At 38.7% G+C, this 12,287-nt stretch overlaps 1 protein-coding gene across 7 annotated transcripts in view; it reads left to right on the top strand.

Moving 5' to 3' along the window:
• Window positions 1–12,287, top strand: part of atp8a1 (ATPase phospholipid transporting 8A1) — a 332,848-nt gene that overhangs the window by 287,592 nt on the left and 32,969 nt on the right. For all 7 annotated transcript variants that reach the window (XM_073922212.1, XM_073922214.1, XM_073922215.1 and 4 more), the window contains 3 exons: window positions 2,199–2,260; window positions 2,589–2,645; window positions 5,995–6,102. In XM_073922212.1, the coding sequence (XP_073778313.1) occupies window positions 2,199–2,260; window positions 2,589–2,645; window positions 5,995–6,102 (227 nt within the window). The remainder of the gene's footprint in view (window positions 1–2,198; window positions 2,261–2,588; window positions 2,646–5,994; window positions 6,103–12,287) is intronic.

Genomic DNA, 12,287 nt, shown 5'->3' on the forward strand with positions numbered 1-12,287 from the left:
AGCTCACTTTAATGAAACCAAAACAAGTGTGAACAAACATTGAGCTCCTTTAATCTGTCGCGTGGCTTCAGAGGAGATGTATAAACAAGTCATATGGACAGCTTTAATGAAGCTTAGTAGTAAATAATGGTACAGTATAATTCTTTGGAGAACTTTGAGGCGTACTTTTAGAACTGTGGTCATTACATGTCTAAATAAGTTTAAGCATGTACAAATGAGTGTGAATCGCGTGAACAGATTGTGTGTGTGTGCATGTGTGTGTATGTCAGCACAAATATCTGGCTGACTTCAGGACCACACAGTCAGATTCAGACCTGCTCTTTAAACAAAGCACTGGAGACTCTCTGACTGACAGCTTGTCAGCACCACACACACACGCACACACCTTCCTGATGCACATGTGGTGTCCTTTGTGTTGCACTGTGCCAAAGCACGTATGCTTTTGGATCATCCTCGCTCGCAATTGAAGAATGACTAATACTGCTGAAATAAAGCACACTAGTTCATCTGAAATACTGGAGAATATCAGACATTTGTCCCACTGTGGAATGAACCACCAACTATTCTGGCATATGTTTTACGCAGTGGACGCCCTTCCAGCCACAACTGAGAACTGGGAAACACCCATACACTCTCACATTTGCACACACATTTATACACTACAGCCAATTTTATTTACTCAATTTACTTATACCGAATGTTTTTGGTATGTGAGGGAAACTGGAGGAAACTCATGCCAACAAGGGGAGAACGTGCAAACTCCACACAAAAATGCCCACTGGACTCGAACCAGGGACCTTCTTGCTGTGAGGCGACAGTGCTAATCACTGAACCACCGTGCCGCATTACAACATAATTTTTAAATAATTTTTTTTTAAGTATTTCGCTTTTTAATGTTCACTTGCAAAATGCTGAGAAACTCAGTTCTAGAGGTTTTGAATTGAATAATGCGAGACCAGCAGCAAGCAATCATAAGCACATGATCCTCTCCAAGTTATGCCTAGTTCAGACTGCGTGATTTTAGCCCCAATTTTGGCTCGCCGACAGGTTTTGAGAAATCGCCGACAAATGCCTGAAATCACAGGCAAATCGGTGCTTATGTACATGACTGACAATCACACAGTATGAACTATCAAAGACCCGATCTGAGAGATTCGCCGATGACTCGCTGATGCCTTTGAGATATTTGGCGTGCTAAATGTCTGGAGCTGTCGGAGATTCAAATCATGCCGTGTGAATTGAGTTTTGACTGAAAATAACATCAGCGATCGCCTACAGCCAATGAGAGAGCAGCATTCACTTGTGTGTGCGTGTGTGTATACCTGCTGCAGACCAGCGGGAGGCAGGGGGAGAAGTTAAAAGCGCTCATTTTCGGTTTAATTGGACCCATGAAATAGAGGAAAAACTAGTGGAGGTTTGACAGGACTCAGGAGCAACCGTGTCTGTTTGACGTTTCATACAGAAAGAAATTAGTTTATTATCAACTTAAGTTGAGGAGAAATGGCTAATTCCCTTTAAATCCAGGTGAGCAAATATGTAAATTTTCTACCCCATTAAAGGCTTCTTTCTCATTATGTAGTTAATAACAAAAGATATACTACGTGATTTTGGCTGTGAGGCGTAGTTTGGAGGAAGCGTTGGCGGTTGTTCCTATAGTAAAGTCATGCAATGTGAAACCCCCTGTCGCCGATCCATCTTGCAGTGTAAACAAAGCAGCGACGAAACGCTAGCCCAGATAGTCATGCAGTGTGAAAACATCTGTGACACGACTACTTTGAAAATCATGCAGTCTGAACTCGGCATTAGTTTATAAATAAACTTCACTTTGTTAAATTGTAAAGTTGAATTTTGAACATCAAAAGTCGACAGAGCGGAACTCAGCATCCCATAATGCAAATCACAGCGTAAAAAAGCGGGAAACACTAAATATGGAAATTGTTAATGAACAGATATCTTTTAGTGTAGTTACAAATAACCCAGTAACTCTAGTAACTCATGACCAACATCACCATCTCTTAATGTAAATGTTCATTCTGCTCCTTATATCTGTTTGAAAGTTAGCTGTCCTGCCCTCTTGAGCTCAACATCTTAATGGAGTATTATCTATCGTTGGCCTGCTGACTTGTGTGTGTGCGTCTGTGTGTGTGTTAGCATGCAATCCCTCACTCTAAAAGCCTTCTTGTTGATTCTCCTCACAGATACGGTCTTTGGAAACGGAAAGACACCAGACTATCTCCTGTTAGGCAACATGGTTTATACAGTAAGTGCATTCGGTTCCCTCAGATCTCCACAAAGCGTCTCTGTGTTCTGCCCGTCGCTTGACACTCTGTCCCGGTTGTCCCGCTGTGAAATGTTCCTTCTGTGTCGACTCTGGCTGCGTTGAGGATTTTCACTCCTTTTTTTTTACTTCAACTCTTTATGCACTGACACAAAACCCAAGCTTGATCTGCTGTATTTCAAGCTCCACTTCAAACAGAATGTGTTTGGACGTTCCTGTCTGTCATTAGATCTGAGCTCTGTATAATCTCCACTGTTTATATGTGTGTATGCAAACTCCGATAAGAGCCTGTGTCATCTTTCTTTCTCAGTTCGTGGTGATCACTGTGTGTCTGAAGGCCGGATTGGAGACGTCGTCCTGGACTATGGTGAGCGTGCAGCAGCTCTTTCTCTCCCATTTCACTGTGTCCTCCCATTTCCTTTGACTTCATTGTCCGTTTATGAGTAGGAACACGCTCCTCCACCCCATCGCTCTTCTCTGTCGGCCTTTTCTTCTGCTGTTGATCTCATGGAAAAGTGTTTGGAGATGATGTCATGTTCATGTCGCTAATCAAAGCACTTATTCAGATGTGCAGTTACTTTAATTTGTGTGTATAGCTCCTGTACATATTTCTTTTTTTAAATATTTCCCAAATTATGTTTAACAGAGCAAGGAATTTTTTACAGTATTTTCTATAATATTTTTTTTAATTTTTTTTTAGTCTTAAATGCTTTATTTTGGCTAGAATAAAAGATGCTTTTACAGTTTTTCTCAGTCGCTTTGGTGCATTTCTCACTACACTATTTACATTTGCACAACAGGTAATGCATTTCTCCAAACAATTAGTAATTTGTGCACATCCTAGTAGCAGTTTCTCATTCTTTTTAACACATTGCAGATGCTTTCGGACATGCATCAATTGTTTTCATACAACTCTCTGCTGTTTAGAACATTCTCATTCGCTTATGTCATGTCCGTCAAAATGAACTAAACTTGTAAATGCTGAATAGTCATTCCATATAAAACTAATAGTCCTTGTTTCATTATTTGATTCATTACATATAATAATGTTAAACTAGTTGTCAAAATGTGTCAAGCTAATTTTTTTTTACACATTTAAATCTTTATTTTGCTCAAAATGTCTTTAAAATTGAACAATTTGATGAATGATTTACAGACCTGTGTATGTTGTAGGCTCAGTTCCAATATGTTCTGCAATATTGTTTACAGTTGTGCACAGTTCAACCCAAAGGGAGTTTATGTTTGTTGTAAATAAGGGTGTGTTTATTTTTTTGCACAATGCTGGGAATAAATTAGGATTGTAACGAGCATGTGCAGTAAAAATGTGAAACATACATATTCAGTGTCTTGTACTTAGATACCTCACTAAATACAGTGATGTCTAACTTTGCTGTAGTTTTAAAATGGCTGTGCAAATAAAATACAGTGCTGTCTAGAGCATTTTCAGGAAGTGTCACCAAAATCTGACTGTTTTGCATTGAAAAAATGTCCAGAGTAAACTGTCATAATGAAAACATGACAAAGCCATTTGAGTATCTTGTTCATAAACAATGCTGTCAGGACTTTTCATTTTGATGACACTGACACTTTGATTGACATCAATACTTGCTTTTGAGGAATGAACTATCCGTTTTGAGCATGAGATGCGCTTTTGCAGGTTATCAGCTAGATTTTGCAGTTTGTACTAATTGTTTTTAGAAATGCATTAACTGTTGTTCAGAAATGCACTGGTGTTGTGAGAAACGCACCAAAGCGACTGAGAAAAACTGTAATTTTTTTAACCATTTTAAGGTCAATATTATTATCCCTTTAAGCAATATTTATTTTTTCCATTGTCTATAGCAGGGGTTCCCAAACTTTTCAGCCCACAACCCCAAAAATAATCATATCAGTGGCTCGCGACCCCCATTTTTCAAGGTGGTTGTACTGTAAATATGTAAACGTTGCAGACACAACTTTAGGCAAATATAAACATGAGCTTATTGACAACACAAAAATGCAATAGTCTATTAGCCATATAATGTTTTTTTAAAGTCATTTATGGATTTAATTACATTTTGCTTTTAAAATTAAAGGCTGATGGCTGATTGTTATTTTTATGTTGTTGTTTCTTTAATGCAACTATTAACTATATTCTGTCGGTTATGAATGAAAATATGGTAATTCTAATAGTTTAATAAAATTTATTTGAGTTTTGGATATTACCAAGCGACCCCTTGTCATTGTCCCGCGACCCCCCCAGGGGGTCCCGACCCCCACTTTGAGAACCACTGGTCTATAGAACACACCATCGTTATACAATGACTTGCCTAGTTAAGCCTTTAAATGTCACTTTAAGCTGTATAGAAGTGTCTTGAAAAATATCTAGTCAAATATTATTTACTGTCATCATGGCAAAGATAAAATAAATCATTTACATAGAAATGAGTTATTAAAACTAATAATAATAATAATTAATTTTATTTATAAATGGCATCTTTTAATGACATATTTATTTCTAGACTCCCAAAGTCGCCTTACAATAAGCATCAACAGCCATGCTTAAACAAACAAAACAAATAATAAACATTACTAAACAACCATCGACCAAACAGGTATAAACGCACATCGCAAATATAAAATAACATGATAAAAAAACATGATAAAAAATTGTTCAAGGAAAGCCTGCTTAAAAAGATCGGTCTTTAGATGACATTTAAAAGTGTCAAGACTATCACAAGCCATTGAGCTAAAAGATCTATCTCCCATTGTGCTCAATCGAGTGCGAGGTGGTACCAGGGAGCAGCGTTTTCCATTCAACGAGTCAAAGAGAACAAAATCGTCACTTCCTAACTAACTGGCGCCAAATATCAACAGTAAAAATAGGATTTGCTGTGGCAGGAGAAGCTGCGTGAGTGTTTTCTTTATTTAATAAATGACTTGCCACAGTGGAATGAATCACCGTGTATTCCAGCATATGTTTTACGCAGCGGATGCCCTTCAAGCAGCAACCCATTACTGGGAAACACCCATACACTCTAGCATTCACGTACACACACACTCATACACAACAGCCAATTACGTTTATCCACTTCACCTATAGCGCATGTCTTTGGACTGTGGGGGAAACCAGAGCACCCGGAGAAAACCCACACCAACACATGAAGAACATGCAAACTCCTGATAGACATTATATTTTCATAAAAAAAGACTTCAAAGAATTAAATCTAATTTGCACTTAAAATACTAAATATAATGCTCTGTTGTGCTATAACTTTTTTGATGTTTGAAAACCACATAATATCTTTGAGCCATGTATGCTGTATAAATATATACGCATGCCACTGTAAATGATTACATGATTGTTAAAAGTGTGCAGTTTTTTTTGTTTGTTTGTTTTTTCACTGAACTGCTCTGCATTTTGCAAGTAAACTTCACACGCATGATATTTGTGTGGTTTTCATTCTCACGTGTTTCCAATGTTTCACATGTGCAAATTTCAAGCCTCAGATGCTTGATGATCATGTGATTAAACCAAAACACATGGGTGGGACATGCTCCCATATGTGCCCGCTTGTGATTTAGCATGTGTTGATGTAAAATTCATGAGCGTTCAGTGTTGTTGTTATGCATGTTCCTAGTCTGCAATAGTAATGCAACCCTCAGATGAGGTTTTTGTGCTGTTTGACTGTGTTTATCGGCTAAATGAGGGCTGTGCGTTTTCTTCTGTTGTACAGTTCAGCCATATTGCCATCTGGGGCAGCATTGGATTGTGGGTCGTCTTCTTTGGCATCTATTCGTCTCTGTGGCCGCTGATTCCTTTGGCTCCAGATATGTCAGGAGAGGTAAGACATGCTTTACAAACCACAGCAGAATGTTCAAAATCCTTCTCCTTAAAGAAACTCTAACTTTTTCGGCTCATTCCCTAATTTATCAGTGGTTGCCACAGTGGAATGAATCGCTAATTACTCTGGCATATGTTTTATGTGGCTCCTTTTGAAACCTCATACTTCAAGCGTTTGGTTGAGAAAAGTTTTTTCTTTTATTTGTTTTTAAAGAAAGTTCATTCATTTGTTCATTTACTTTTCGGCTTTGTCCCTTTATTAATCCGGGGTCGCCACAGCGGAATGAACCGCCAACTTATCCAGGACATGTTTTACACAGCGGATGCCCTTCCAGCTGCAACCCATCTCATTGAAACATCCATACACACTCATTCACACTCATACACTGCAGACAATTTAGTCTACCCAATTGACCCTTCGCTAAACACCGCCCTCCTTAGTTACTGTTTCCACACCTGTCAAGCTTTCGTGCCTGCAACGTCATTACAATGTGTATGTGTCGGTGTCAGACATTGCCAGGTATATAATTAGTCATTTTTGGCAAACAGTTGAGATATCCAAGAAAACCAGACAAAAAAGGACTGCAGTATGCATTACAGGGGTATATTCATGACATGATAGGCAACCGATTAGAAAATAACTGAAGCAAAATTGAAGCTAGGTTAGCCTAGACGCCTCATACGCTAAACATTCAACAGCAGGAGAGGTGAAAATTTAAAAAATCTAATAATAACTAATTAAACTGTGCTTTCTCTTTTTTTTTTTTTTTTTTTTGCCAAAAAGCCTGATAGATTAATTGTTGTGCACTAAAATATAGCATTACTAACTGACAAGGAAACACACATGGACGGTGCTTCTACATCATTCATTCATAGAAAGAACAGCCAGAAAGGGGAAACTGATGGATTTGAGCCAAATATTAGCATCATTTACCGATAACAATGTTCACCTATCACTGTCTGTACATATGTTTGTGTGCTCTTTATACCGTTTCTATTCTAATTTGCAGTTAAGTGAAATAAATAAATAAATTGAAATGCAAATTAAAGTATAAATAGCAGAAGTAAACAAAAAGTTTTTCCCTACCAGCAAATATTAATCCGACACCGAATATAAAAGCAGACACCAACCTGCTATAACATCGTTACCAATGACTAAATCTCCAAAAGACTGACAAAAACATCGTAAATTGTAGCTCTGACATGGACAACGAGACTTATAAATGACTGAAAAACAGCTGCGGATGAAGTATATTGATTGCAAGTGCTCAAATTGTGATCAAATCTTTTTTTTTTTCTGTTGATGTGTAATTTCAAATATTCGTAGCTTGAAACAGATGGAAATATGATTGCTAGTATGACTACTATGCGAGGGCGAGGGCAACCTTCAGATGGGAGGGTGACGTCACCTTCATCCGCCTCAGGATTTACACCTGTAGTCATATATTTTGGTGCATTTGAACATAATACATTTATTCAACAAGTATTTTTATTAAAAGTACTATTTTAGCCACCAAACACCTTTAAAAATAGAAATATAATACATTTAAATTCATGCTAAATACAAAATGTTTTATTTCTCTCTTCTGTTTTGCTCTTTTTACATTTTTTTTTATTATTATTTTCCCTAACATACAAATTTGGACTTCCAATTTTTGCAATTATCGTAATTTATTTAGTTTGATAAGCTCCAGATTTGGCTTCAGTACTAAATAAACATGTATATGCATAAATATAATATTGTAAAGCATCCTAAAAATATATATATATTCATTTAAATCAGAGATTTGTGACTTTGCCAAGTTAATATGAGGCACCCTCAGCCCATCCTCACCCCTGGGGCTGTGTATGTTTCAGGTGATATAAAACACGCTCAGACCACCCTCTCTCAGGCCTGGGGCTTCACACTATCAGTGCCATAATCTGAGCATGAAGAGTTTGTGTGTGGAAACCCTACACCTCTGCCAGGCCTCGGGCTGCACAGGCCTCGCTCTTTTCTCACCTCATAATCTCCTAATGGGGCCTAATAGACCCTATTTGTGTCACCTGTGATGAAGAGCAGCCTGAAAACATCCAGTCAGTCCTGTGATTATACTAGTTTCTTTCAGAGGTGAATCACGTTCATTTTTTTTTCACAGTTTGTTCACACTAGGGAGATACGATATTTATCATCTATAATAACACAGAAATTACTATGTTTTTTATGATTTACGTTTTTTTTTTTTTGTTAGTTTGTTATTGTTACTTTAGAAATGTTTCTATGAGGCATATATCGATATGAGTATCTAACCAATGTTGGCGGCAATATATAAGTATATAAGTTATAAATATATAAGTTATAAGTAACGCACATTGCGTAATAAGTAACAAGTAACGCATTACTTTTAAAAATAAGTAATATTATTTGAGTTACTTTTAAAGTAAAGGTTGAATCACAAACTCAATGAGAGAGTGTGCTGCAAGGGAACAGACAGTCGACTCGCACTCATCGTCATCATCAGGTTTTTTCCACAGCGGATGAGTCTGAGTACTGTTCTAGCAACTGAATAACTCAGGATATTGGTTTATTTCAAGTCAGAGGGGGTATTGGGTATGTTAAGGCCCATTTCCACTGAGTGGTACAGTTCGTTTCGGTATGCTTTTAAAGCTGTTTCCACTGTCAAAGGGTACCAAAAAGCGAGCCGTACCATACCACTTTTTGGTCACTGTAATGAAGTTTACGGCTCTTTGGCCGCCTGGAAGAAGGAGGCGGAGAACCGACGAATTTTAAAATATTTATTAATAACAGAGACGGCAGTCTCCGTGAGGAGACGAAAACAAACGGACTGAAAAGCAAAAGTAAAACAATATGTCCGGGCCTGGTCCTCTCTCCACTTCCTCTGCCATCGTTTCTCCTCTTATAGTCCAGAGCTCCTTCCATAGGATTCGAGGCCAGTGCGCGTCACAGGTGTATCCACTTACGTGGCGGCCTCATTCCGTTCCCATGGCTATCGGCCACGCCACCTCGCCACTGTCACCCTTTGCAAAGGGTACCAACAGGCCTAAAGGGTACCAAAAGGCGAAGCTAGACGCGCAGCTGAACGCTATTGGTTTACAGAGTTACGTCACTCGCTCTAGAGCAGTGGTCACCAAACTTGTTCCTGGAGGGCCGGTGTCCTGCAGATTTTAGCTCCAACCCTAATCAAACACACCTAAACAAGCTAATCAAGGTCTTACTAGGTATACTTGAAACATCCAGGCAGGTGTGTTGAGGCAAGCTGGAGCTAAACCCTGCAGGGACACCGGCCCTCCAGGACCAGGATTGGTGACCCCTGCTCTAGAGCTAGCCAGAATAAAACAAAGGAAATGGCAAGTTTTAAATACACAGCTGAGACATTACATTGTAATACTATATGCATATAATAACGAGCCATGGTTGACCCGAGCTCTAACAAACCTTGTTGTCTTGCTGTACAGCCACTAAGCCAAGAAAAACAAAATCTGCTGTGTCCTGTTGTTGGTTTACGAGGCAGTCTAAAGCGCAAGCAGTTTTACTTTCTCCAGGGAGCTCTTGATCATGTCTATATTAGAAATAAGGAACTTCTTGAGCTAATGTAAATAACATGCACATGATTATTGAAAGCTTCCGACATCTGATCCTTTCAGAAAAGAAAAGGACAAACGAGAGTAAAGCGCTAAAAAACAAAGGAGAAACCCGACAATGCACAGGAGCAAATTGTTTCAGCAAACTAAATCATGAACAAACTGCCATGTTTATTATTGCCTATTGGACTATTATGAGCTTGGAATGACAGTCCTAACCGGTTCTGACGGTTACATGTGCTGCTGAAGATTACAGACACAGACGAGAGGTTTGCTTTGACTGTGGGCTATGTGCTGTGTGTTGTTTTTGAAACTCAAATAAGGACTAAATGTATGCTGTGTGTAGTTTTTCTGTAATTACTAGCATATCAGAGACAGTAAGGGGCTGTATGTGTTTATATCTGTTGTATTTATTTATTTATTTCATATAATTGCACTCATTTGAATGCAAATTTCTGGCCTCGTGTAACAGTAACCTGTTCTTCTCACGTGTGTCCAGCACTGCCGTCCTCAATAGCCAGTCAAGTGGGCTCTTTTATCAGCCCTACATGTAGTGTAGTCGAGTCTATCAGACCCCAGAGGCTCAGCGTAACAAAATGCCGATGGGAACCACAGTGACGGCACTACATCAGAGCACAACTGAGAGAAGAAAGAGAAAGCACACCTGAACACAGATGAACTCTGGGCCTCCAGCGCCTGAAGGACTGGACACAAAGACCTGTAAATCTGATGAAAAGAGTTAAAAGACTAGGCTAATTAGTCCCGTTGACAAGCATACGACAATGCATTATTATTTGAACATGTTCCTAAGTATTCTTTTGAAGTGTGTTTGAGAGGCATGGAAATATAGTGTCTTATTGATATAGAATAGCTAACCCCACATTTTAAAAAGAAATGAATTTAGATGTTTAAATGAGTTGTGAATTGCCTTTTTATTGCTTTATTAGGTTCTCATGTAATGTTAAAGGGGACCTATAATGCACAGTTTTTAAACACAGTTGTGTGACAACATTGAATAGCTTTTATTTACTCACTGAATTGGAGAATTGGAGTTTATGAGTTTTGAAATTTCCCTAAAATCAAGGAGTAAAAACTCTGAGTTTATCTTCTGGCTATAAATGTAAGTATTATAATACTGTACTATTGCATCTACATATTTAAGTCATGGTATCAGTAGCTATGTCTCCATTCACCTATTTTTATGCGCATTTTGATCATCAAGATGCTTATAAATTTCGAAAATGCGCATAAAAACCGAACGCCCATAACTGAGTAGGATAAATGTTTTATTCAATAAGAAAAGATGCGCATAAACTAAGATGGAAACACTTTTACTGAACAAATTCCAGTATGTACATTAAAAAGGTCATGTGATTTTGATTTCATGTGATGATAAAAATATGTGTGATTGGACAAACCAGCAGGCTGAGCATCTACAATGTTGTTTTGGTTATTCTAAAACACCGTAACCATTTCAGCAGGGCTTATTTTGTGCCAGTACACACCGGATCCAGATCCTGTACCTCTGAAATCTGATAGGGCACCTCATTTTACAGATCCCCCTCCTCAACCACCCTCCTCCCCCGTCCGCTGTTCATTTTCACTTTCTTCCGCGACTCCCCAACCCTCTTCACTTTTTTAGTTTGTACTGGTTTTGTTGGTTTACAGGGACAGGAATTTGTGATATGACATAGTTTTACTATATTACAGTGAATTACGAAGGCATGCCTTGTACCTTTGTAATTCAAAACACTTCAAAATCATACTTAACAGGGTCTTTTCACATTCTTAATGTGCCACAGGTTTCTACTGACGAATTACCGGTTTGTAAACATTCAGGATGCGCGCGCAGCGAGGTTGCAGAAAAAAAACGAGAGCCCGAGTATTTACAGCGAGGGAATGAAATTCGATGCGGTACAGAGTTTGTTGTTGTATTAGAGATAAGTTATATTTTGAAAATGAGCTTAAACCATATGCACATAGGACAAATGTTTTATTCGACAAAAAAGATGCGCATAAACTAAGATGGAAAACTTTTACTGAACAAATTCCAGCATGTACATAAAAAAGGTCATGTGATTTTAATTTAAGAGATCATGTGATGATAAAAATATGTGTGATTGGACAAACCAGCAGGCTGAGCACATTATAAAACATCTGAAATGTTGATTTGGTCATTCTAAAACACCGTGACCATTTCAGCAGGGCGTAATTTGTGTCGAAACACATCGAATTCAGCACCTCTGAAATCTGATCCGGCACCTCATTTTACTCCTCCTCAACTGCCCTCCTCCCCTGTCCGCTATTCACTTTCAGTTTCTTTCGCAACCCCCCAACCCTCCTCACTTTCACCCGTGCTGTCCCCGCCCCACTGTCTTTCGTCTGTGCGACACCTCTCCGCCATCCACCGCACCAACCCACCACCACTTCCCTCTCCTCTTTCGTGCGCGACACCTCTCCATTCTCGGGTAACATGCCGGATCCGTTACTCCGATCTGTTCCGGGACCTAGCAATTCACAAATTAAGCACTGCATCTCAGCATTAGTGTTATTACATTATTAATGACCTTCAGAATTGTCAAGAGAGTCTGAGCTCCAAGGTAT

The sequence above is a fragment of the Danio rerio genome, chromosome 14 (genome assembly GCF_049306965.1).
Source record: "Danio rerio strain Tuebingen ecotype United States chromosome 14, GRCz12tu, whole genome shotgun sequence".
NCBI classification, from domain to species: Eukaryota; Metazoa; Chordata; class Actinopteri; order Cypriniformes; family Danionidae; genus Danio; species Danio rerio.